General features: G+C 42.4%; 1 protein-coding gene across 3 annotated transcripts in view; it reads left to right on the top strand.

Moving 5' to 3' along the window:
• The first annotated feature begins 1,178 nt into the window (after nt 1–1,178).
• The window catches only part of RNF8 (ring finger protein 8), a 35,984-nt gene continuing 10,994 nt past the window's right edge, over nt 1,179–26,168 (top strand). For 2 of the 3 annotated variants that reach the window (XM_043449199.1, XM_043449198.1), the window contains exons 1-4: nt 1,193–1,442; nt 10,337–10,465; nt 21,104–21,844; nt 24,211–24,273. In XM_043449199.1, coding sequence (XP_043305134.1) covers nt 1,332–1,442; nt 10,337–10,465; nt 21,104–21,844; nt 24,211–24,273 — 1,044 coding nt within the window. In that variant the 5' untranslated portion in view covers nt 1,193–1,331. Of the gene's footprint in view, nt 1,443–10,336; nt 10,466–21,103; nt 21,845–24,210; nt 24,274–26,168 lie in introns of all 3 variants that reach the window. The other variant, XM_043449197.1, reaches the window with a different exon arrangement.

The raw sequence follows: 26,168 nt of genomic DNA on the forward strand, positions 1-26,168 counted from the left end.
GGAGAGAGATAAATTAGAAGCTTGGGATGTGCCACTGCAGACTACTACACATAGAATAAATCACACAGTCCTACTGAATAGCACAGAGATCTATATTCGGTATCCTGTGAAAAATCATAATGGAAAAGAATATATATGTATAACTGAGTCACTTTGCTGTGCAGCAGAAATTAACACAATATTGTAAATCAACTATATGTCAATCAACTATATGTCAACTATATGTAAATCAACTATATGGCAATAAAATTTTTAAAAATCCATCAGAAATGCATGCTTCAAGGATTTTGCAGTAGATTTATACTCATCACTACAATCTAGTTTCATTTTCATTTATTTACTTATTTTTAATTGAAATATAATTGATGTAGGATATTATGTTCCAGTGTATACCACAATCCAGTTTTAAACAATTCTATCACCTCCGAAAATTCTCTCAAGTTCATCTGCATTCAGCCCCTAGGCTTCCACACTTAGCAGCAGGTAACTGCTTTCTGCCTGGATAGATTTGCCTAATAAGCTCTAAGTTTTTTTTATACTTTTTTTGCTGGGGGGCGGGAAGCGGGGGCGGGGAGGGGGGCGGGGGAAGGGTGAGTCGCCCTGCTAGCTGGCAGGATCTGTTTTTTTGCAGGATCTTAATTCCCCAACAAGGGACTGAACTGCACTACCCTGTCAGTGAAAGCGAGGAGTCCTAACCACTAGACTGCCAAGGGATTCCTTTCTTTCTTTTTTTTTTTTTTTTTAATATTTTTTTTCAGTCTAAGTTTAAAAAAAAATAGTTAAAGGAGATGGTGCAAAAGAGGTTCTATTTAAAACAACTTTAATAGATTTAAAACAAAACAAATTAAAAGTTGTTTAATAGTAGGTTATAATTTTAAATAACAGCGTTATAAAGCAAAATTTTTAAAAAGGAGGAAAAGTGAGACGAGACTCCATTGTGGAGAGGCTAAGACTGGGGTAAGGGTTCTACAAAGGGTGTGCAAGGTGTGACAGGAGCATTAGAGTGCCTGGGGCGGGGGGTGGGGGGCAAATGCCTCACCTTGGGCTAGACCCACCCTCACCTGGCCTAGACCACCTCACCTGGACTAGACCACCCTCACCTGGGCTACCGGCCGCCTAGCGCCCTCCTCTCGCGCAGGCGCAGTGACTCCCGCTCGCTGGCGGGGCGGGCTGGGGGCGGAGCCCAAGCGAACATTCACATCGATCGTGAGCCCGTAGCGACTGCTTCTGTCTGTGGTGTAGGTATGGCGCCCGCGAGGAAGCCGAGAGGCGGCGGGAACCCACGTCAGGGTCTCGCTGTGTGCTGACTGCGACCCTGGTCTGAGTGGACTATGGGGGATCCCGGCTCCCTGGTCACGGAAGGCGGCGCGGGTGAACGGAGCTGGTGTTTGCGGCGAGTGGGGATGAACGCCGAGTGGCTGCTGCTGGAGGATGGAAACGAGGTGAGGGGGAGGGGTCTTCTTGAGGCGAGGGAAGGGGGTTGGAGGAGGCCAGGGTCCAAGGGAGGCCTCGCGTCCGGGCGGGAAGGATGAACCGGAAAGAGGAGGTGGGAGAAGTAGAGGAGAGCGGTGAGGGGTGGGTCCTGGATGAGGGAATGGAGAAAGGGGCCTGGTGCGAGCGGTTTGGGGGCGGGGAGGGTCTCAGGTGGGAGGTGTCCGGGGGAAGTAGGGCCGCGCGGGAGAAAAGATGGCCCCTCTGACAGCGGCCTAGGCCCGAGGGGCGAGCTGGGCCAGGTGTCTGGGTTGTGGGAAGGAGCCTGGTCGAGGGGTAGAGCGAGAGGTGAGCGTCGAGACTGTGACGACTGCTGGGGTTTCGAGGGGAAAGGAGGCGACTGTGGGTCTCACGGACGGCGACCGCCCGGGTGGCGGAACTGGGAGGCGGAGCTGCCCGGCATCTGAGGGGGAAGCTCGGAGGACTGCTGAGAGAGGAAACTTTCTCAAGTTTATTTTGAAAACCATTGCGAGCTTGGCATAGTGCCCCTTAAAATACCCAGGCTTTAACGTAAAAGTGTCTTTTTCTTTTCCAGTTCATGAGAATTGGCGCTTTGATATGGGCCACAATTCTCCTGTGAGTCTCGGTACTGCCCATTGGCACCTCCTGGGTTGGGGTAGGGTTTCAGAAACATGAGAATTCTCTCTAGAGGCCGTTTATGACGTTCTCCAATGCTGTCATAAATGCAAAACAAAAACAACTTGAGAGGTGAGGCACAGTTTCAGTTGGAGGCCGCTAGGACTGGGGTGGTGGTTTTACAGGTGATGGAAAAGAGAGGGAAGAGAGAATTAAGTCTACTTGGAAAGGATGGCTAGATCAGGGACCATTTTGGGGTGACTGGGAACCGTTTTGGTTTTGGAAACATTTGTGTGAAGGACAAAGAAGTCTTTAGGTAATTTTATATGTTTAAATTTTTCCTATAAGTTAGGTAATCTCGGTTCAGTCTCTTGGGTATTTATTGAGTACTTACATTGTTTGGTATAGTAAGAGAGGGATAAATAATAATGGCTTCTACTCTCAAAGAGTGCACTGCTTGACTGGGAAAAGGAGGATTTTATACAGTGAAGCAGTTTGAGAACATCCATGCAGAAGCTAATCAAGTGCCAAGCTGTGGTTTATTTAGTATTAAGGAAAAGAAGGCAGCACGGTTGTCTGAGGAGGCTTTACAAATAGGTGAGAAAAGGAGAGAACCAAAAGGCAAGGGAGAAAGGGAAGCAAACACCCAACTGAATGCTGGGTTCCAGAGAATAGCAAGGAGAGATAACAAAGCCTTCTTAAGTGATCAGTGCAAATAAATAGAGTAAAACAATAGAATCTGAAAGACTAGAGATCTCAAGAAAATTGGAAATGTCAAGGGGAACATTTCATGCAAAGATGGGCACGATAAAGGACAGAACAGTAAGGACCTAACAGAAGAGATTAAGAGGTGGCAAGAATACACAGAAGAGCTATACAAAAAAGGTCTTAATGACCCAGATAACCACAACAGTATGATCACTAACCTAGAGCCAGACATCCTGTAGTGTGAAGTCAAGTGGGCATTAGGAAGCTTTACTACAAACAAAACCAGTAGAGGTGACAGAGTTCCAGCTGAGCTATTCAGATCCTAAGAAATGATGTTGTAAAAGTGCTGCACTCAGTATGTCAGCAAATTTGGAAAAGTCAGCAGCCGCCACAGGACTGGAAAAGGTTAGTTTTCATTCCAGTCCCAAAGGACAGTGCCAGAGAATGTTCAAACTACTGTACAGTTGCACTCATTTCACAAGGTAATGCTCAAAATCTTCAGCAGTACATGAACCGAGAACTTCCCGATGTACCAGGTAAATTTAGAAAAGGCAGAGGAACCAGAGATCAAATTTCCAGCGTCTGTTGGATCATAAAGAAAACAAGGGAATTCCAGAAGAACATCTGCTTCTGATTCATTGACTATACTAAAGTCTTTGACTGTGTGGATCACAACAAACTGTGGGAAATTCTTAAATAGATGGAAATACCAGACCACCTTACCTGTCTGTTGAGAACCCTGTGTGCAGGTCAAGAAGCAACAGTTAGAACCTGACATGAAACAACAGACTGGTTCAAAATTGGGAAAGAAGTACATCAAGGCTGTATATTATCACCTTGCTTATTTAGCTTATATGCAGAGTACATCATGCAAAATGCTGGGCTGGATGAATCACAAGCTAGAATCAAGTTTGCTAGGAGAAAGTGAAGGGGAAAGTGAAAAAACTGGCTTAAAACTCAGTATGCAAAAAATTAAGATCATGGCATCCAGTTCCATCACTTCATGGCAAGTAGGTGGAGATAAAGTGGAAACAGTAACACATTTTATTTTCTTCGGCTCCAAAATCACTGCAGATTGTGACTGCCATCGTGAAATTGAAAGATGCTTGCTCCCTTGAAAGAAAGCTGTAACAAACCTAGACAACGTATTAAAAAGCAGGGACATCACTTTGCCAGAAAGGTCCATATAGTTAAAGCTATGGTTTTTCCAGTAGTCATGTACAGATGTGAGAGTTGGATCATAAAGTAGGCTGAGTGCCATAGAATTGATGCTTTCAAATTGTGGTGCTGTAGAAGAGTCTTGAGAGCCCCTTAGACTGCAAGATCAAACCAGTAAATCCTAAAGGAAATCAACCTTGAATATTCATTAGAAGGACTGATGCTGAAGCTCCAATACTTTGGCCACCTGATGCAAAAGAACTGACTCCTTAGAAAAGACCGTGATGCTGGGAAAGATTGAGGGCAGGAGGGGGAGCAACAGAGGGTGAGATGGTTGGATAGCATTACCGACCCAATCGATATGAGTTTGAGCAAATTCCAGAAGATAGTGAAGGACAGGGAAGCCTGGCACACTGTAGTTCATAGGGTCACAAGGAAGTTTTTTTTTAATTTATGCATTTATTTATTTGATCTTAGTTATGGCATGCAGGATCTTCACTGCATCATGCAGGATCTTTCATTGTGGCGTGTGGACTCAGTAGTTGTGGTGTGCAGGCTTAGTTGCTCCACAGCATGTGGGATCTTTGTTCCCCTGCCAGGGATTGAACTCACATCCCCTACATTGCAAGGCAGATTCTTAACCACTGGACCACCAAGGAAGTCCATGCTTTGGGGAAGTTTAACAAATGACGATACTAACACCTGCATAATAGTAACTCTACCTTATTTTTTATAGGGCCAAACGCTTCACACACATCACCTAGTGCAAGCCCTGCACATGTACCACACCCACACACAACTCTATAAGGAATTTAGAATAGTCATGTTAATTCATTCTTTAAGTTGCCATGGGGACTTCCCTGATGGTTCAGTGGTTAACACTCTGCCCTTCCAATGCATGGGGCACAGGTTTCACCCCTGGTTGGGAAACTAAGATTCCACATGATGCACAGCCCACCCAGCTCTACCCCCATGAGAAGAAAAAAAAGAAAAAATTTCAGTTGTGATGCATTAATTCATTGCTTCTCAGTAGCTTGGTAGCAGTGAGAGTCTTGGGGAGGGTGCAGACAGAAAGAGTTAAAGCCTCTGCGGCAAGGGGACTATAAAGTGCTCCTATACATATTTTAAACTATTGGATAATTTTTTGTGAGGCTACCTCTAATGGGGCTCTCCTCATAGACCTGGCCGTTTGCAAGGTCGGATCTTAGGAAGTGGTTCATACACAGCACGCAGTGTGTATGAGCAGAGCTTGAGTCAAAGCCAAGACGTGATGTCTTGCTAATTGTAATAGTCCCCAAACCATAGCACAAGATGGTGCACATAAGATTTTAGGAGGTATGCTGATACCATTTAGTTACAACAGCAGAGTAAGGTCAGTTTCTTGCCTTCCCAGTTCCCCAAAGTGTCAGCTATAATAATGAAAGTTCCTCTCATTTCACTGAAGGAAATACTGTAGCAAAGTGTCTGCCTGAATGGGTGTCTTTAAATTTCTTAAACCAGCCCAGAGAGCTTGGTAGAAAAACAAATAGATTTATTGCCAACTATCTAGTTCCCAGGCCCTATAAATATCTACGCCTTTGGGGAAAACCATAGTATCTTCATTTTTCTTTTTTTCTTCTCTTGTATTTGGTTTTCACGAAGCTCTTTGCCCTAGTGAAAGTGAAAGTCACTCAATCGTGTCCAACTCTCTGTGACCACATGGACTATATATAGTCCATGGAATTCTCCAGGACAGAATACTGGAGTGGGTAGCCATTCCCTTCTTCAGGGGATCTTCCCAACCCAGGGATTGAACCCAGGTTTCCCATATTACAGGCAGATTCTTTATCAGCTGAGCCACCAGGGAAGCCCTAAGAGGGTTGTTAAAAGGGAAAGGATCATCGGAGAGGAGTTGATGGTCATTTGGGATACAGTAGGAGTCATGCCTGGGCTTCTCCGGTGGCTCAGTGGTATCTGCCTGCAGTGCAGGAGTCACAGGAGACGCTGGTTTGCTCCCTGGGTGGGGGAGATCCCCTGGAGGAGGGCATGGCAACCCACGCCAGTATTCTTACTAGAGAATCCCACGGACACAGGAGCCTGGTAGGCTACAGCTCATAGGGTTGCAGAGTCGGACATGACTGAAGCAACTTAGCATACACGCAGGAGTCATGCCTAGGGGGAAAGCGTTAGTAAAGGTGGGTAAGGACAGGATTAACTTGTAGACTAATACTGTCAGTAAGTGAAGAGGCTGGCACAACTTTGTAAATGGAAGCAACCCATAGCTTGTTAGTTAATAGTTTGTTGTTATGTTATGAATGATCATGGGATATTCAGATAAGCTAAATAGATGAATGATGTCTTGCTAATTCTAACAGTCCCCAAACCATAGCACAAGATGGTGCACATAAGATTTTAGGAGGTATGCTGATACCATTTAGTTACAACAGCAGAGTAAGGTCAGTTTCTTGCCTTCCCAGTTCCCCAAAGTCTCAGCTATAATAATGAAAGTTCCTCTCATTTCACTGAAGGAAAAACTGTAGCAAAGTGTTTGCCTGAATGGGTGTAGATGAATTATCAATATATCAGGGTATAGTCTAGGACCACAGAGTGAAGGGAAAGAGAAAAAAGTGTTTCCTTCCTTTCCTGGATTCAGAGTTCATAGGCAATTTCAGAAAAAGCACTCATTATTCCCTTTTTTGTATAATTTTCTCCAGGCTACCCATAATGGCGGTCTGTCTCCCCTCAAATATTGAAGTGGAATATTGAATACTTTCTTGCTAGAAATAAAGCTACCTAAATGGAAATTCTTATTGAATATGGGTGACAGATAAATCCTTAACATTCCATTTTTAAAGGATATGTGTGCTCAGAGGAACTTCTGTAATTAATTTCTGGCAAACGTCAAAGCATTGAGAAACTTCAGACTCAGGATTTTGGTCAAGGTGATCACTACATTTTAAAGGCAAACAAGTCAGGTTTGTAAGGTTCCTGGCTGCTGCTCCGTGGTTTCCAGTGGTAATAACCCATTTTCCAACTTCTGACCTAAAAAACACCCATCTCCTGGAATCCAGGAGGACTCATAAGCAAGATCTCTTTATTTTTCCATTTATTCACAAATATTTACTGAGCAGAAAGAGGCTCTAAGGAGTACAGAAATATTGTGGTACACAAGATGGATAAGGTCCGTGCTCATGAAATTTAAATTCTAAATATAAATGTAGAAAAATAAATAAAAGTAGACAAAAATAAATGAAACAAGCAAGGTAATTTTGGATTGTGGTAAGCACATGCTAATAATGTGAAGGAATGCAATGGCGAGGGAGGGAGCAGGCAGCAACTTTAGATCAGGTAATCAGGGTAGGCCTCTGAGGAGCTGAAACTTGAAAGATGGGAAGGAGCCCATGCAAATGTCTGAAAGAAGAATGTTCTAACCAGAGGAGATAGGTGAAAATACCCTCAGGTAGAAGTCAGTGTTTCTAACCATGATGTGGGATAAACTGAAGAGACAGAGGGAGTTAGGACAGTGAGGGCCTTAGAGACTGTGGAAGGAAGTTTGGATTATTAGAGAATTTTAAGAAAGGAGAAGACCTGGTTTAAGGTTTTATATTACTACTCTAGCTACTGTGTAAAGAATGGGGGCTAGCACAGGAGCAAAAACAGCCTAACTAGAGGAAGCAGTGTGGTTTGGATTAAGATAGTGGCCACTGATAGAAGTGAGTAGATTTAGGGCATATTTGAATTACATCCAGTAGATTTTGCTGATGATTTGAATGTGGATCTAGATGAGGGCCATGGATGGCTCCTGGGTTTGGGGCTAACCAGTGGGTTGGGTGGTAGTGTGAGTTACTGAGATGAGAGTTTGCGGGGAGGAATAGATTGGGGCAAAAAGCTATGGTGGTTTTTGAGCGACTGAGGACAGGCATGATTTTGAAAGAATTTCAAGAGGAACAAAAGAGGCAGCTTTTAGAAAACCACAGACTATTTGGCTTAATATTCCCAAGTAAGGTTGGGGTTATAGATCTCTAAAGAGGTGACTTGTGTACCAAGAAGAAAAAGCAAATTCTGTGATCTGGATTCCAGAAGAATCTTATTTCCTTCCTTCACAGGGTTATTATGAACTCGACTGGTTTGTCAAAAAAATATGTTAGATGTGAACTGGGACTTCATTGCAACCTCTCATTATGGATAAGATGGAAAATAAGGACTTTTTCTTTTTCATCTTTTGGTTGAACTATAACTGTTGAAGGTGATTGCTAAATTGTGTGGTAGAATGTTTACTAGGCTGTCCTGAGAGCTTTGCCTTTGGTTGTAGCCTATTTTAATCTTTTTATCTGTGTCTTGAATGAAGGTACAGAGGGCATCATATCATTTTGGTGGGTGACTCAAAGCTGGAAGAGATACTGATTATGTCTGATGGCAGATGAAAAGTTTAGAAAGGTCTTGACAAGCTCATGATAGGCTGAATTAACAAGATGAAATTTAATAGGAATCAATTGATCCTGTACTGGAATCCAGATTTACCAACTAGTCAAATATAGGATAGAAGAGACATGATTTAGCATAAAAATTCTTAGGGGAGGGTTCAGTTCAGTCGCTCAATCATGTCCTTTTCGACCCCAAGGACTGCAGTACGCCAGGCTTCCCTGTCCATCACCAACTCCTGGAGCTTGCTCAAACATCAAGTCAGTGGTGCCATCCAACCATCTCATCTTCTGTCGTCCCTTTCTCCTGCCTTCAGTCTTTTCCAGCATCAAAGTCTTTTCCAGTGAGTCAATTCTTCAAATCAGGTGGCCAAAGTATTGGAGTTTTAGCTTCAGCATTAGTCCTTCCATGAATATTCAGGACTGATTTCCTGACTGATTTGATCTTCTTGCAGTCCAAGGGGCTCTTGAGTCTTCTCCAATACCACAGTTCAAAAGCATCAATTCTTTGGTGCTCAGCTTTCTTTCCTTCTTTCTTTCAGGGGAGGATTAGACCAAGAAATTTAATTATTCTTAAGCCTAAAGATACATTGACAGTGTGATATATCAGCTATGAAAGCTAATGCATTTTATATGCTCCAGTGATAATATCTAGGACTGAGAAAGTGATACTTGCATCCGGCTATGTAATAAAAATTAGGTTTATTTTTCTTGATGTGGTATCCAGGAATAAAAATAAACCAGGGGTCTCTTCACAGACCCATAGGATGGCAAAAAGACTCAAACCTATGCCATGGAGTTACATCAAAGTAATTGGAAACACAGGGTCAAGAAAAGGGAAGATTCAATAAATAATTTATAGCTGCCATGTGAAAAGGGGAATTGGAGATTTTTCTGGTGGTGCCCAGAGCAGAGCCTGAGCCAAAGAATGGAATTTATAGAAAGAAAGAGGCCAAGTCAGAACCATTAAAAAATTGGAGAAACTGTCTTGTATAGAAGCTATAGTTCTTGGCAGTGTTTAAGACTAGTTGATGGGGGTGTGTAGAAAGGAATCCTCCATCCTGAGTGGCCTTTCAGAATCTGAAGAATATTTAACTTCGGGACCAGGAACCAGGTTTGATCACTCAAGAGTTTTTGTGTAGCAGAGTTTTATTAAAGTGAAAAGGGACAGGAAAGCTTCTGACGTGGACACCAGAAGGGGATGGAGAATGACTCCCCCCCCCGCCCCCCCCCCCCGCCAGTGTTAGCAAGGGAGTTACATACTTTTTAATTAGTTATTACAATAAATCAAAAGAACGTCTCAAGGTTGTAAAGATCTTACTAAACCCACTCCCATAATTTACATTTTAAGATAACAGAGTTCAGTTCAATTCAGTCACGTCCAATTCTTTGCGACCCCATGAATCGCAGCACGCCAGGCCTCCCTGTCCATTACCAACTCTCCGAGTTTACTCAGACTCATTGGCCAGAAGGTTTTCAGGAAGAAGAAACTGTCCTCAAGCAGGATACATTGTTGTTCTTTAATCCTTAGTACAGAGTTTAAACTGAGTTGTTTGTTATGTAATCATCAGTTCCTGGCTTAAAGGAAAAAATGTTTTATGTGACTAAAACTAAGAAATGTAGAGAAAAAAAAAATTTGTCCTTTCCTCTTCCTTGAGAACCCTAGACCCCTGTCTCTGCTTTGAGAGCCCCAGACCCCTTTCTCCTCCTCCGGGACTCCTGACTTCTTATCAACCTGCCTAGGAATTGACTCTCATCACCAATCCTAATACTCCATGGCTAACTCTGTTCAACTAACTCTCGTCACAGCTTTTTGCCTTTTTCTACTCAGTGGCTCCAGTGGCAAATGAAGGAGGAGATGGCCAACGATCTATTTGGGTTTCATGGGAGTCTGGTTTCATAAGTCGAGACTTGTGGATACTGCTGGTTGACAAGATGGCAAAGGACCTCCTTTTTCAGTGCAGTGGCTCATTGTGTCTCTTACTTTGTTATTATCTTCCTAGGTGACTGTAGGGCGAGGATTTGGTGTTACATACCAGTTGGTATCAAAAATCTGCCCTCTGATGATTTCCCGAAACCACTGTATTTTGAAGCAGAATGCTGAGGGCCAGTGGACGATTATGGACAACAAGGTACAGTAATGCACAGAAGCCTAGTTACTTTTACTGGATTTTTTTTTTAATTGGAGGATAATTGCTTTACAGTATTGTGTTGGTTTCTGCCATATATCAATGTGAATCAATCATAGGTATATGTATATCCCCTCTCTCTTGAATCTCCTTCCTATCTGTTTATTTTTAGGGTAGGGTTTTTTCCCTCCCCAAAGGTAATATGTGGTACAAAATTAAAAGATTTAAAAATAGATCTTCTACCATAGCTACTCACTTGTCTTGCCCAGAAATGACTGCTTCTCTATGCTGCCAGAGGTTAGATTATGCCAAAATAAGTTACTCTGTAGGGAACATCTGGGCTTCCCTGCTGGCTCAAGGGTAAAGAATTCACCTGCCAATGCAGGAGATGAGGGTTCAGATCTCTGGGTCAGGAAAATCCCCTGGAGAGGGAAATGGCAACCCATTCCAGTATTCTTGCCTGGGAAATCCCACGGACAGAGGAGCCTGGGGCTACAATCCATGTGGTCACAAAAGAGTGAGCATGACATAGCGACTGAACAGCAAAGGAACACCTGTGTTGGGGCAATGAGGTCCTGTTCCAGAAATTAGACTAAGTTACCAGTGAATTTGGTCTCTTGTGAGTCAAAGGTCCAGAGACCTTGGGAATCTGATGAAGATTCTAGGGTACACCTGTGATTCAGGGCATGGAGAATAGGGGGAACTGAGCTGACTACACTTATTCCTTCTTTTCCCCACTCCTTTTCATCAGGGCAAACCCTTTCCCTCGCTTTTAACATGTTTTATGTATTAGTGCTCTAAGGAAGATTTCCTCAAAGTTTTTTTTTGTTTGTTTGCTTGAAACAAATTTGAAAACCACAAATACTAAGGAAGTTGAAATAATGTATAGACCCAGCAATTAGGAAGTACCTAAAGTGCATATGTGAAGTTTGTACCGAAAGTGCAAATACAGTGAAAATATAGACTATGAAGTGAGAGAAATTCTACTGTAACCGGTTAAGGATTAGGAAGTGTGAAATGTCTTTTGACACCACTTTGCACTGCTCTGGTTGAAAAGGATTTTAAAGATACTTGCTAGAAGGAAGGGTATTAAGATGATTCTGAGACCAATGCCAACAGGTGTGGGGGAGTTCCCTCCCCACCCCTCATCTGTCTACCTGAGATAGCTTCAGATTCTACAGGTAGAGGGCTTAGTCCCACAAGACTGCTTTCCACTTCAGATACCATTCACAACCCCAAGTTAACATCTGTGCTTCGACTGGCTATATGTTGAAGGTTCCAAGGACCTTGTCCTTGAACTTTGGGTGCCAGTTGCAGTCCAGGTTTTAACCTGTACTTCTGGCTGACTGGCTAAATCAGAGGTTCCCATGGCCACCTCCCATTTTGGATTTAATTAATCAGCTTCAGCTGCTGCTGCTACTAAGTCGCTTCAGTCGTGTCTGACTCTCTGCAACCCCATAGACAGCAGCCCACCAGGCTCCCCCGTCCCTGAGATTCTCCAGGCAGGAATACTGGAGTGGGTTGCCATTTCCTTCTCCAATGCGTGAAAGTGAAAAGTGAAAGTGAAGTCGCTCAGTCGTGTCTGACTCTTAGCGACCCCATGGACTGCAGCCCACCAGGCTCCTCCGTCCATGGGATTTTCCAGGAAAGAGTACTGGAGTGGGTTACCATTGCTTTCTCCAATCAGCTTCAGAGTGATTCACAACTCAGGAATACATTTTCTTACATTTACCAGTTTACTGTAAAAGGATATGGTCAGGGATACAAGTGAACATCCTCATGAAAAAGATGCATCAATTCATTCAGTCTCTCAGTCGTGTCTGACTTTTTGTGACCCCATGGACTGCAGCACGCCAGGCTTCCCTGTCCATCACCAACTCCCGGAGCTTACTCAAACTCATGTCCATTGAGTCAGTGATGCCATCCAACCATCTCATCCTCTGTTGTCTCCTCCTCCTGCCTTTAGTCTTTCCCAGCATCTTTTCCAGTGGGTCAGTTCTTTGCATCAGGTGGCCACAGTATTGGAGCTTCAGCATCAGTCCTTCCATGAATATTCAGGACTGATTTCCTTTAGGATTGTATATGGGAAAAGACACAGAGCTTCCATGCCCAAACCCCATCCTTTTGGGTTTTTTTTTGGAGACTTTATTACATATGTGTAATTGATCGAATCACTGGCCAGTGATGATCAACCTGTAACCTCACTCCCCTCCCAGGGCTTGAGGGGTGGGACTGAAATCTGATGCTAACTAAGATAGACTGAAAGTTCCAGCCCTCCAGTCACTGGATTGGTTCCCCTGGCAACCAGACCTCATAGGTGACCCTGGGGTATTCCAAAAGTCACCTCATTTACATAACAAAGGATACCTTGATCTCTCTTACCACTTAGGAAATTTCAAGGGTTTTTAGAAACTCTGTGCTAGAAATGGGGATGAATACCAAATATATATATTTCTTATTATAATTCAGATTATCACAGGTATCCTGCTGGCCTGCCCAGCAGCCTCATTTTGCATGCATAAAACTGATAGATTTAAGCTGTTGGAGAAAGTATCTTCCTGCACTAGGATTAAGTTGAGTTGGCATGGTGTTGAAGGAGAGCATAAATGCTAAGTAAATTGGTTCGGCACTCTTGGCAAGGCCCTGTGAGCAGAATAGAAATTGGCACTGAAAAGGGGACCTTAGAGATGATCTAGTTTAACCCCTTCTGGGGACACTTGAGTCTGAACAAACCGTGCTGCTTGGAGCAATTCAGCTTTCCGCCTCCCAGCAGCTAGAGCAGTGGTTCTCAACTGTTTCCAATTTTGCCCATACATGGGATACTTTTAAAAAATACTGATGATATCACATTAAAATTAAGAATTTCCATTCACCAAAATATATCATTAAGAGAGTGAAAGCATGATTAAGTGGAAGATACTTGCTAAAGATATAATCAGTGAAGGGCTTATACTTGGATGGGGGTGTGTGTGTGTGTGTGCACACACTCTCTTAGTTGCTCAGTCGTGTCCAACTCTTTGCAACCCCATGGACTGCAGCCCACTAGGCTCCTCCGTCCATGGGAATTCTCCAGGCAAGAATACTGGAGTAGGTTGCCATGCCCTCCTCCAGGGGATCTTCCCAACCCAGGGATCGAAACCAGATTTCCTGCATTGCAGGCGATTCTTTACCATCTGAGCCACTGGATGTAAACAGAACTCCAAATCAATAAGAAAAAGAAAGATAATCCAGTTTTAAAAATGGGCAAGAACCAGGCACTTCACAGAAGATTCTTTCTGATTGTTCAGTATCCTTGAAACATTATTCAGCTTCATTACTGATCTGTGAAATACATGATGGAATACCAGGACACACCCTGTAGTCAGTAACTATAATTACATTTTAATGATGCCATATATTTACATGGGTATGGAGCCAAGTAGTCTTTTGATAGAAATATAAATAGGTACAACTATTTTGGAAAAATATTTGTCATTATTTATTAAAGTTGTGTATGTATATATGTGTATATATGTATACATGCATATATACATTGTTGTTGTGTAGTGCTAAGACATGTTCCACTCTTGTGACCCCATGGATTGCCGCCCCCAGGCTCCTCTGTCCGTGGGATTTACCAGGCAAGACTGGAGTGGGTTACCATTTCCTTCTCCAGGGGATCTTCCCATCCCAGAGATTGAACCCATGTCTCCTGCATTGGCAGGTGGATTCTTTACCACTGAGCCATCTGGGAAGCTCATTTTCCTCTTCAGATTGTGGAGTAAAGCTGTGATGGATATTACAAAATGATGAACATGAATATTCTGAGGGGCCCTGTCATTTTCACTTTTATTTGCTTCACTGTCCTTTTCTTTTTTACAATAGTAGAAGATATTAGTTTTCACAATCAATAGCTAGACAAAAAATAAAAGATAATTACAAATCGCAAATCGCAATGATAACATGATTAACCTAACAATATAAAGTAATTACATACAATTTGGGGGGTCAAGCAGAATGATGTGGTAAGTGGAAGTGCATACATGCACATGTTTTCATCTGCTCAGCCAGTCTATGTCTTTTGGTTGGTGCATTTAATTCATTTACATTTAAGGTAATTTTCAATATGTATGATCCTGTTACCATTTTCTTAATTGTTTCAGGTTTATTTTGTGTAGGTCTTTTCCCTGTCTTGTGTTTCTTGCCTGGAGAAGTTCATTTAGTGTTTGTTGCAAATAAAGCTGGTTTGGTTGTGCTGAATTCTCTTTAACTTTTGCTACTCTGGAAAGCTTTTGCTTTCTCTGTCAAATCTGAACAAGAGTCTTGCTGGGTAAAGTATTATTCTTGGTTTTAGGTTTTCCCTGAACTAGAGTCTGGCTGGGTAGAGTATTTGTTTGTAGGTTCTTCCTTTTCACCACTTTAAATATATCATGCCATTCCCTTCTGGCTTGTAGGCTTTCTTTGAGAAAATCAGCTGATAACCTGATAGGGGGTTCCCTTGTCTGTTATTTGTCATTTTTCCCTTGTTGCTTTTAATATTTTACCTTTATCTTTAATTTTTGTCAGTTTGATTATTGTGTGTCTTGGTGTGTTCCTCCTTGGGTTTATCCTGCCTGGGACTCTTTATGCTTCCTGGACTTGGTTGACTATTTCCTTTCCCATGTTAGGGAAATTTTCAGCTATTATCTTTTAAAGTATTTTTTTTGTGTCTTTTCTCTCTCTCTTTTTCTGGGATCTCTATAATGGAAATGTTGCATTTAATGTTGTCCCAGGGGTCTCTGAGCAACTAACAGTTTCACTTTTCATTTTCACAGGTCTTTTAGGCTGTCTTCATTTTTCTTCATTCTTTTTTCTATATTCTGTTCTGCAGCAGTGATTGCCACCATTCTGTCTTACGGATGTGAGACATCTGTAAGTGACCACGAGGTCACTTATCCATTGTTCTGCCTCAGTTATTCCGCTATTGATTCCTTCTAATGTATTGTTATCTCTATTTGCTTGTTTTTTTAGTTTTTCTAGGTCTTTGGTAAACATTACTTGCATCTTTCTGTGTTCTTTTTCCAAGATCTTGGATGATCTTCACTGTCACTCTTCTGAATTCTTTTTCTGGAAGGTTGCCTGATCTCCACTTCATTTAGTTGTTTTTCTGAGGTTTTGTCTTGTCCCTTCATCAGGAGCATAGCCCTCTGTTTTTTTCATTCTGATTAACTTTCTGTGATGTGGTTTTCATTCTAGCCTCTGTGGGATTGTGGTTCATCTTTCTTCTGTCTGCCCTCTGGTGGATGAGACGGAGAGGCTTGTGTAAGCTTCTTCATGGGAGCGACTGGCAGTGGGAAAAACTGGGTCTTGCTCTTTCTGTACAAAAAAGATCTTCATGACCTAGATAACCACGATGGTGTGATCACTCATCTAGAGCCAGACATCCTGGAATGCAAAGTCAAGTGGGCTTTAGGAAGCATTTACTACAAACAAAGCTAGTGGAGGTGATGGAATCCCAGTTGAGCTTATTTCACATCCTAAAAGATGATGCTATTAAAGTGCTGCACTCAATTGTGCCAGCAAATCTGGAAAGCTCAGTAGTGGCCACCAGACTGGGAAAGGTCAGTTTTCATTCCAATCCCAAAGAAGGGCAATGCCAAAGAATGTTCAAACTACTGCATGATTGCATTCATCTCACACACCAGCAAAGTAATGCTCAAAATTCTCTCTTGGTGCATGCAAGATTTTGTTTGTGCCCTCCAAGAGTTGAGCCTTTGTTTCCCCCAGTCCTGTGGAAGTCCTGTAATCAGATCCCCCTGACGTGGGGCTTAGAACCTTCACAACAGTGGGAGACCATCTTTGGTATTATTGTTCTTCAGTCTGTGGGTCACCCACCCAGCGGGTATAGCATTTGATTTTATCCTGATTGCATCCCCCCTACCGTCTTGTTGCAGCTGGCTTCTTTGTCTTTGGATGTGGAGTATCTTTTTGGTGGGTTTCAGTATCCTTCTGTCAATAGTTATTCAACAGCTAGGTGTGATTTTGGTGCTCTCGCAGGAGCCATCTTGAACCTCACTTTCCAAACTGTGGAATATTCTTGCAATGAAACACTATATGAATGAATGACTACTATATCAGCAACATGGATAACTCTCAGAGACATACTATTGAGTGAAAGAAAAAGACACTAAAGAATATGTATTATTCCAGAAAAACATCTATTTCTGCTTCATTGACTATGCCAAAGCCTTTGACTGTGTGGATCACAATAAGCTGTGGAAAATTCTGAAAGAGATGGGAATACCAGACCACCTGACCTACCTCTTGAGAAACCTGTATACAGGTCAGGAAGCAACAGTTAGAACTGGACATGGAACAACAGACTGGTTCCAAATAGGAAAAGGAGTACATTAAGGCTGTATATTGTCACCCTGCTTATTTAACTTCTGTGCAGAGTACATCATGAGAAACACTGGACTGGAAGAAGCACAAGCTGGAATCAAGATTGCCAGGAGAAATATCAGTAACCTCAGATATGCAGATGACACCATGCTTATGGCAGAAAGTGAAGAACTAAAGAGCCTCTTGATGAAAGTGAAAGAGGAGAGTGAAAAGGCTGGCTTAAAGCTCAACATTCAGAAAACTAAGATCATGGCATCTGGTCCCATCACTTCATGGCAAATAGATGGGGAAACAATGGAAAACAGTGGCTGACTTTATTTTGGGGGGCTCCAAAATCACTGCAGATGGTGATTGCAGCCATGAAATTAAAGGACGCTTACTCCTTGGAAGGAAAGTTATGACCAACCTAGACAGCATATTAAAAAGCAGAGATGTTACTTTGTTAACAAAGGTCCGTTTGTATGGATGTGAGAGTTGGACTGTAAAGAAAGCTGAGCGCCGAAGAATTGATGCTTTTGAACTGTGGTGTTGGAGAAGACTCTTGAGAGTCCCTTGGATAGCAAGGAGATCCAACTTGTCCATCCTAAAGGAGATCAGTCCTGGACGTTCATTGGAAGGACTGATGCTGAAGCTGAAACTCCAGTACTTTGACCACCTGATGCAAAGAGCTGACTCATTTGAAAAGACCCTGATGCTGGGAAAGATTGAGGGCAGGAGGAGAAGGGGATGACAGAGGATGAGATGGTTGGATGGCATCACTGACTCAATGGACATGAGTTTGAGTAAACTCCGGGAGTTGGTGATGGACAGGGAGGCCTGGTGTGCTGTGGTTCATGGGGTCACAAAGAGTCGGACACGACTGAGGGACTGAACTGAACTGAATGCCATTTATATATTGTTCAAAAACCAAGCAAAGCTAATGTATGATGTTAAGCCAGGCTAATAGTCACCTTATGGCAGGGGGCAAAGGGTGTGGTTAGTGGCTAGGAGGAGGCATGGGGATGTTTCTGGCGTGCTGATAATGTGGGATTTTTTTTTTTTTTAAACCTTGTGGTAGTTACACTGAAATGTTCACTTTGTGATATTCATATAGTTGTACATTTATGACTTATACCCTTTTATGTTTGTAGCTATGTTCTGGTAAAGAATTTTTTAAAATATTGACTGGTACATCTATTAGAAATGCTAAAATAATACATTACCAAGTGCTAATGAGCATGCAAAGTAACTGGAATTCTTAAACACTGCAAGTGAGGAAACAAAATAGTACCACCACTTTGAAAAACAGTTTGGCGGTTTCTTACAGTTAAACAGTTAATCACTTAACCAGTGATTCTGTTTCTAGGTATTTACCCCAAATTAATAGGAACTTATGTTCTCATAAAAACTTGTACCTAAATGTTTCTAGTGGCTTTATTCATAATCACCAAAAACTGGAAGAAACTACTAGGGAATGGAGAAACAAGCTGGTACACCTGTACCCTGGAGTACTACTCAGCAATAAAAATACCAAACTCCTGTAATGTATCTCAGAATCATCATGCTAAGCAAAAGAAGCCAGACTCCAAAGGGTACATACTGTGTATGATTCCATTTATACAACATTTGGAAAAGGCAGACCTATGTAGAGACCAGATGAGTAGACAGATGCCTGGGAATGGGTTGACTGCAAAGGGACCTTGTATCTTGATATGATTCTACACAGTGTCTGTGTCTAAACCTGGCTTTAAAAATCCTGATGCCTAGTTCCCATCTCAGACCAATTAATTCAGTCTGAGGATGAGACTCAGGCACTGCTATTTGTTCTAAACATTTCCAGGTGATTTCACTCCATACAGTTAGGGCTGAGACCATTTATGAGCTACATAAATCATCTAGGGAACTGCACAGAAACATTGGCTTTTGGCTTTGGGTTTCCACTGTTCTCAACAACTGATTAAAACTCTAGACAGAGATTGAGCATCAAGTGAAGTAATTAGCATTTAAGGGGCCGAGGATTATTCCACCCTTATTCCATTGATGACTCAGACATTGGCCAGGCTTTTCTTTGGTTATTACTTTGCTGCTGCTGACATTGTTCAAACTGGTGATTATGAAAACCAGCATCAAGAAAGTGTTGACAGGAGTTTGATTTATTTAAACCATTGTATTTGAGATCATATCCTGGGCAGTACTTGATTGTTCCTATATAGCTGTGGTGTTTTCATCTTTTCTATAGTCACTTTGTGAACGAACCCGATTTGGGCCTTTGGTCCAAATTATACCACTAGGTGTCACCAAGGAGTGATTAATGGGTAAACAGAGGGATCCAAGGATAAAATGTGATCGGAAAATTTTGAAAGCTTATTTTTCAGACCTAAAGGGCTTTGAAGGAGGCAGGTTAATGCAGAGGATCTAGTGCCAAAGGTCTTAAGAGTTTGCCCACGCTTTTTAGGGAATCCTTGCTTTCTCCCGTCTTAGGCTACTTCTATAACCTTCTCTCCCGTCTTGGGCTACTTCTATAACCTTCTTTAATTATTAACCTTGTCTTTGTCTTTGAGTTTTTCTTAAATGTTGGCATTAGGTGGCCACTTGTGTCATATTGCTTTCCCTGAGGCTGTTTTCCTGTGTATAATTTCAAACTGACGCTTCCTCTGGTCTCCATTCCTCTTCTTTGTTAATAAATATAACCTTTAGTCTCAGTTCAGATGTGAATTTCATCTCCGGCCTGTCCCTCAAAGTTAAGTCCTTGATTTGGGTTAAAATGCCCACTTGTCTCTTTAAACTTTAAATCCTGCATTTGCTTCAAGTCTATTTTAGGACCTGTCATCCCCACTTAGCATCTCTTAGCTAACTCAGCTCTACGTGATATTCCTTTGCATTTATAGGCTGTTCTATGTAATCCCACATTTGCTTAAATATGCCCTTGTGTTTTTCTTTCCACAGTCAGCTGTTAAAAGTTGTTTTCATATCTTCTGCTTTTGCACTCGGTATGTTTACCTTGCAAGATGCTGAGCATAGGGTTGAAGTGCTTGTTGATAAATCAGCTGAGCCAGAAAATAGTGAGCACTTGCATATACTCTTACATAATACTTACCATGTGCCAGGTACTTTTCTAAGTATATTACATGTGTTATCTCTAAATCCACACAAACACCATGAGGGAGACTGTTATTATCTTCCACTTGATCGATGTGGCAACTGGGGCCTAGAGAAGTTAAGAAACTTGCCTGAGTCATGCAACTGTTAAGTAATGGAGCCAGATTACAAACCCAGGCAGTCTGACTTCAGGGTCCATGCTCTTAATCTCCACACTGATTTAAACCACAACAGTAAATATTGAGCATTTGTTATATGCGAGTCACTGTGCTAAGTGTTTTGCATGAATTATCTCAGTCATTCCTCACAGGAGTAGTATGAGGTAGGAACTGTACTATTTTACAGACAGAACTGAGATACAAAGAGTAAATTGCTGAAGGCCATGCAATTAAGAAGCCCAGGGTGGTTCATTTGAGCTATAAACCTAAGTTTGTATAAATCCAGAGCTCTGGCTCTTAACCTGTATGTTCTGTTACCCATTGAAAGTGAAAGTGTTAGTTGCTCAGTCGTGTCTGACTCTTTGCGACCCCATGAACTGTAGTCTGCCAGGCTCCTCTGTCCGTGGAATTTTCCAGGCAAGAATACTGGAGTAGGTAATCATTCCCTTCTCCAGGGGATCTTCCTGACCCAGGGATCACACCTGGGTCTCCTCTCTGGGGCTATTTAGGTCAGATCCCACCTTCAATTTGACCACAGTGCTAGGTGTCGGTACTTTCTTTCTTGGTTTATGAGTTCTGGGCAGTGTTTTTTCAATTCACCATTGTGCTCAGGGGTCACACACATCCAGAGATAGTGCCTGCATGACTTTCTTGGAACCTCATCATTAGAATGCTACTTCCTTTACTAATAGCAGTTTTTCCAGTCTTGGCCCTTTGCCCCTAGTTTATGTCAGTAGAGCTATTCAATTTCAGTTTCTTTTAATGCTACTGCATTTATTTGAGTAAATTCATCCTCCAGTAATAAGGTGATTCCTGCCTATTATACAGGCAGTTCTCTGAAGACATGAACGTCATATAGGTAATAAGCCAAAGCACTATTTGAAGAATCCTGTTTCTAAGAATGGTGGTTTATGAACCTTTCTTTTCTTTGTTCTCAAGGGTTTTCTTCCTAAAAAGACAGAAGGTTTTGCAGCAGCAGGAGAAAAATTCCATTAAGAGGAGGAAAATCATGAAGCTTATTTTGTCTTTCTTTCCCTTTCCCCAGAGTCTGAATGGTGTCTGGCTGAACAGAGAACGTCTAGAACCTTTAAAGGTCTATTCTATCCATAAAGGAGATCACATCCAGCTTGGGGTACCTCTGGAAAATAAGGAGAATGCAGAGTATGAATATGAAGTTACCGAAGAAGATTGGGAGAGGATTTATCCTTGTCTTTCCCCCAAAAGTGACCAGATGATGGAAAAAAATAAGGGCTTGAGAACTAAAAGGAAATATAGTTTGGATGAATTAGAGGGTTCTGGAGCTGAAGGCCCCTCAAATTTGAAATCCAAAATAAGTAAATTGTCTTGTGAACTTGGTCAGCCAGTGAAGTCGCATGGGAAGGGTGAAGTGGCCAGTCCACCTTCTGAATATTTAGATACTAAGTTGACTTCTTTTGAGCCAAGTGGGAAGACCACAGGGGCTCATGTTAACCCAGGCCCTGCAAAAGTTATAGAGCTTCATCGTAAGAAGAAGAAAGCTTCAAATCCTTCAGCATCTCAGAGCAGCTTAGAGCTGTTTAAGATAACCATGTCCAGGATTCTAATGCTGAAAACACAGATGCAGGAAAAGCAGGTAGCTGTTCTGAATGTGAAAAAGCAGACCAAAAAAGGGAGCTCAAAGAAGATTGTGAAAATGGAGCGGGAACTTCAGGATTTACAGTCCCAGCTGTGTGCAGAGCAGGCCCAACAGCAGGCCAGAGTGGAGCAGCTGGAGAAGACCATCCAGGAAGAAGAGCAGCATCTCCAGGTACCACACAGGAGGGAAGGACAAGATGCCCCTTGGGGTGGGCAGGCCCTTTGTGAGCCTGTGACCAGAGCTCTCTGTTTCTAGGTCAGGACCGTATGTTTAGTGCCAGGGACAGGAGAGGTAATGTGATCAGAAAACTTGAGGTCTGCATGACGATCAGATCAGGAGCCAGAGCTGGGCTGCCAACATGGGATGAGGGGACTGGCAGAACCAGCCAAGATGCATGAGGTTGTAAAAGCTGAAGCATCACAGAGCTGAGGTGAATTGAGAGAGACGCTGGATGAAGGTCAAGATACCCAGAAGTTACAGTACACTCCAATTAAAGTATTAGTTGTTTTCATGAGTAATCTTCCTCTGCTCTGAGGTCAAAGCCAAATTCCTATACCCAAGGCAGGTAGAGGTCAGCTAGTTACTCTGCCTTTGATTTACCTGTTACTCGTTAGCTTTGAAGCTAACCTAGGAAGTGGGAGGCTAGAAAGGCAAAAATGTTAATTTCTGTCCTGAGTAGCCAACATGGGAGGGGGCAGGTACACCATCACTCAGTTCTTGGGTTGAGTGCTACCTTGCACAGGATGTCTGCCTCTTCAGTAGATAAAATAATGACTGTCTTAGCTGTGTCAAGGTGAGAGTAAATGTGTCTGCATCCCTGAGTCATTTGTTTAGATGATAAGCTCTTGCACAGAGCTTCTCAGCTAGGGCTGATCCTGGTTCTGCTCAAAATGTCAGTTCCCATCTGGCCAGAACCACATGATTTACTCCCACCCACTTCCTCAGGTAAGACTGAATGTCAAGAATTCCCCATTGTTGACTTAGAACTAAGAAGGGCCAATCAGGATTGAAGTGAATAAGCTTTTATCTTTCCTTTACTTTACTCAGGGTAAGAAACAACCACTTGTGTTGGCTTATTTCTGAACAATTTATAGATTTCATCTAAGCTCTGCTATCCCCTTGAACTGATGGTCTTAGCAAAGGCCATGGATTAAGTAGGTCTTTCTCAGGGTATACATTGCTTGTTTATATGTACTTTTTTGCTGCCCTTTTCCAGCCTGGACTGGTTCTTGAAATTAATAGAGGGAGGTTTATCTCTACACATTTAGTGTATGACACCTCCACCAGAGCAGAACTCTCTTTAAAGGCTAATATGTTCAATAACAAGAGTTACTGTTAATTAATATTTGTGGCTGCTCTGGGCATGCTTCAAGATGTAGCTAGCTGTCAAATCTTTTTCCATACTAAAAGGGTAAAGAAAGGCAAAAAGGACTCATTTAGGGAATTTCTCTAGGAATGAGAGGGTCATACATAAATTGCTCATAGTGAGGTGTATCTAGTCCTTTATTATTAGCTGCATTTTCCTCTGTCACCAAGCCCTAGGAATTTATCCTACCCATGCTGCTTGCTCAGAAGCTTATTAAACCCTTGTTATTTCACACAGATTTTTTTGTGGGGGAGGGGGGCGGGCGGGGAGTGGGTGCACTGCGCAGCTTGTGGGATGTTAGTTCCCTGACCAGGGATTGAACCCAGGTCTCCAGCAGTGAGAATGTAGAGTCCTAACAATTGGACGGCCAGGGAATTCCCACACAGAATTTTTTTTTGAGCACCCAGGTTGCCTGGCACTATACTGGGGTCTGGGTGGTTATAAAGATGCTTAATAAATGGTTTTTGTCACCAAGGAATAGGTCTTGTTGAGGACACAAGATATACACAAAATAATCACAATAGTTTCAAAAGTCTATAGATTTAAATTAGAGAACAATTTCCAGTTGGTGTATTAAGCGGGTAGGTAATTCTTAAGGAGGGGAGGACCCAGAGGTTCTCGTGGAGGGTGCTGGATGTAGGGGAGTGATGATGTGGAAGACATCCACAGCCGAGGGGGCCCTTGGAGGAAATGCAGCCAAGGCGAGTGGAGGAGGAACAGCTTATGGGCCAGAGGTGGTGAAGACTCTGAGTGAGAGACAGTGGTCAGAACTGAGGAAGGAAACATGGCGGAGCCGTGAGTGCCAGCCCAGGAGATTGTATTTCAATTTAGATACTTGGTGATGCAGAAACTCTGAGTTTCCATCCTTTTGAGAGTCATAGCATTAGCCAGTGGAGGGGACTTGGAGTATTAATCCAGAGTTTCTCCAGAACACCCTGAATGGTGACTTGAAGGTGGCAGCCCTGAGATGTGCAGTGTTTGAGCAGTTTAACTCTGCTTAAGTCCCTTACTGCCAACAGCTTGAAGTAAAATGGGAGATTTTCTACTCCCTCCATGCCCCCTGTTGTTTCCAGATGCTTCTGCTAGCAGGTCAGCTCTGCTTGTTACTGTATTTTACCCCTTTTCCCCCCTTTCTACACTGAAGCCTACCGTTTTGTTTTTGGCTTTTCAGGGTTTGGAGAAAGAGGAAGGAGAAGAGGACCTGAAGCAGCAGCTGGCCCAGGCTCTGCAGGAGGTAACTTATGTCTTGCTATTGTCCTGAGATTATAGTGGGCGACAGAGTTGGGGGCAGCCAGGCTTCATGTGCCCACTGGCTGCCTCTGCTACTTAGCACACCCCTCTGCAGCATCTCCAGTCTGTAGACAGAGCAGGTGGCAGCAGCTCACACCATCAGGTCTGAGATTTGGACCTCACAGACATGCCAGACCGCAGCGTGAAAGCTTACATCTTCATCTGAGCACGAGATGCTCTAGTGAAGATGAAACAGAGCCTGTAGCAATTAGGAGGCTCTCTGGGAGAATGACTGCACATTCAGAAAGGTGAGGGCAGCAGAGGGAAATTGCAAGCCGTGACTTGGCCACCAGGGCCTGCAACACCTCCATTACCTCACTATTTCTGAGCTGAAGCCATTCTGAAACCATTCAAGAATGTTCCAATTAAGCATTTTAGGTTAGGTTGAGAATTTGCAGTTTAACAGCCACTGAAACATATCAATTTACTAAACAGGCAAGACTCACAGGAATAAAATTATCCTAAAAGATTGCCTGTTACTTATTTAATTCAACTTTAGTACCTCGCTCTGTTTATTTTTTAATGAGTCCTTTTGCATCTTAAAAACCTGCTTTGTCTTTATCAACTGTGTGTGATGATTAGTAGTTTAAGTCAGGAGGTTAGTGTTCATATCTTCTTGAGAAAAATGAGCAGTTGGGTTAGAATTTGTTTCGAATTTATCCTTTGGTTCTTTTATTGCTTACCTATCTGTCAGCCTTCTCACAGTGCCAAGTCACATATTCCTGCGTGCTTGGGAGTTTGCCCACTTTCATTTCCTTGGGTTCACAAACAGCCTTGGAAAGAATTAGGTGAAAAATTCAGTCTTTCTGGAATTTTATTTTCTAAGCTTGTGTATTTTCTAGGTTGGGAGGGTAGGCATGTTTCCCATTTAGAGGATTATTAAATTAATATTCAAATAAAATTGACTGGAAAAGAGGAAGGTTCTGCTCTTGAAAATCCTTGAGGGACCATTAAGTACCCTGCACCCCCAACGCCTTATGCTCTTCTGAGATAGACTGGAAAACATTATCATTTAGCATAAGGCTCTTGGCCCATCTCCCTTCATTAACCTAAAATAAGATACTTTCAGGTCATGGTTCTCTGACAACATACCTGGGGGACTTACCACTCTCAAATGAAACATGGTGGTTTTTTGTTCCACCTGATGGTCCTTCTAAAGCTGTTCTTTTTCATTTTCCAGACCTATAATTATAACAACTTGCCTTTACATAGAGATTTAAAAACTTTCCTGAGTGCTCTCATGTATGTCTTTGTTTTTTCTTACTAACCCTGATGTAGGAGGGGCACCTGTTTTCCCATTTTATAGATAAGAAAGTTAAGGCACAGGCATCTAATTAGTAGTCAAGGTGAATACTAAAGACTTCTAATATAACTGCCTTTTTTTTTTGTTTGTTAGCCCACACATTTAAAAATGTATTTCTTGAGTGATATCTTTTCAGAATACTTAACCACCTTCTTTAAAAGAAGATCTGAAATGAAATTTAAAATATAATCTATACTTAAGCATTAGGGAGCTCAGAAATTATGCTTCATAGAAATGGAATTTCTTGACATTTGATGTAGGCAGTGAGTCATGGTAAATGAGCCATTAGCTCTTGGGCATGCCAGTTTCCAGAATGCCAAGGCAGGGTTCAGGCAGTGTTGTCTTATCAGCACATAGTGTGTGATTTATAGAGTAAATAGGTTAAAGGCCTTTTTTTTAATTTCAGTGAAAACAGTTACCTAGTTTTCCTGAATCCTGTATATCCCTGATTATTTCTTACAAGCTGCTCCCAGTGCTGGGTAGCCTTAGAATTAGTTACTGGTTCTTCAGCATTGGTTCCCGGAGTCACTTGGGTG

Source organism: Cervus canadensis, chromosome 28 (genome assembly GCF_019320065.1).
Source record: "Cervus canadensis isolate Bull #8, Minnesota chromosome 28, ASM1932006v1, whole genome shotgun sequence".
Taxonomy (NCBI): Eukaryota; Metazoa; Chordata; class Mammalia; order Artiodactyla; family Cervidae; genus Cervus; species Cervus canadensis.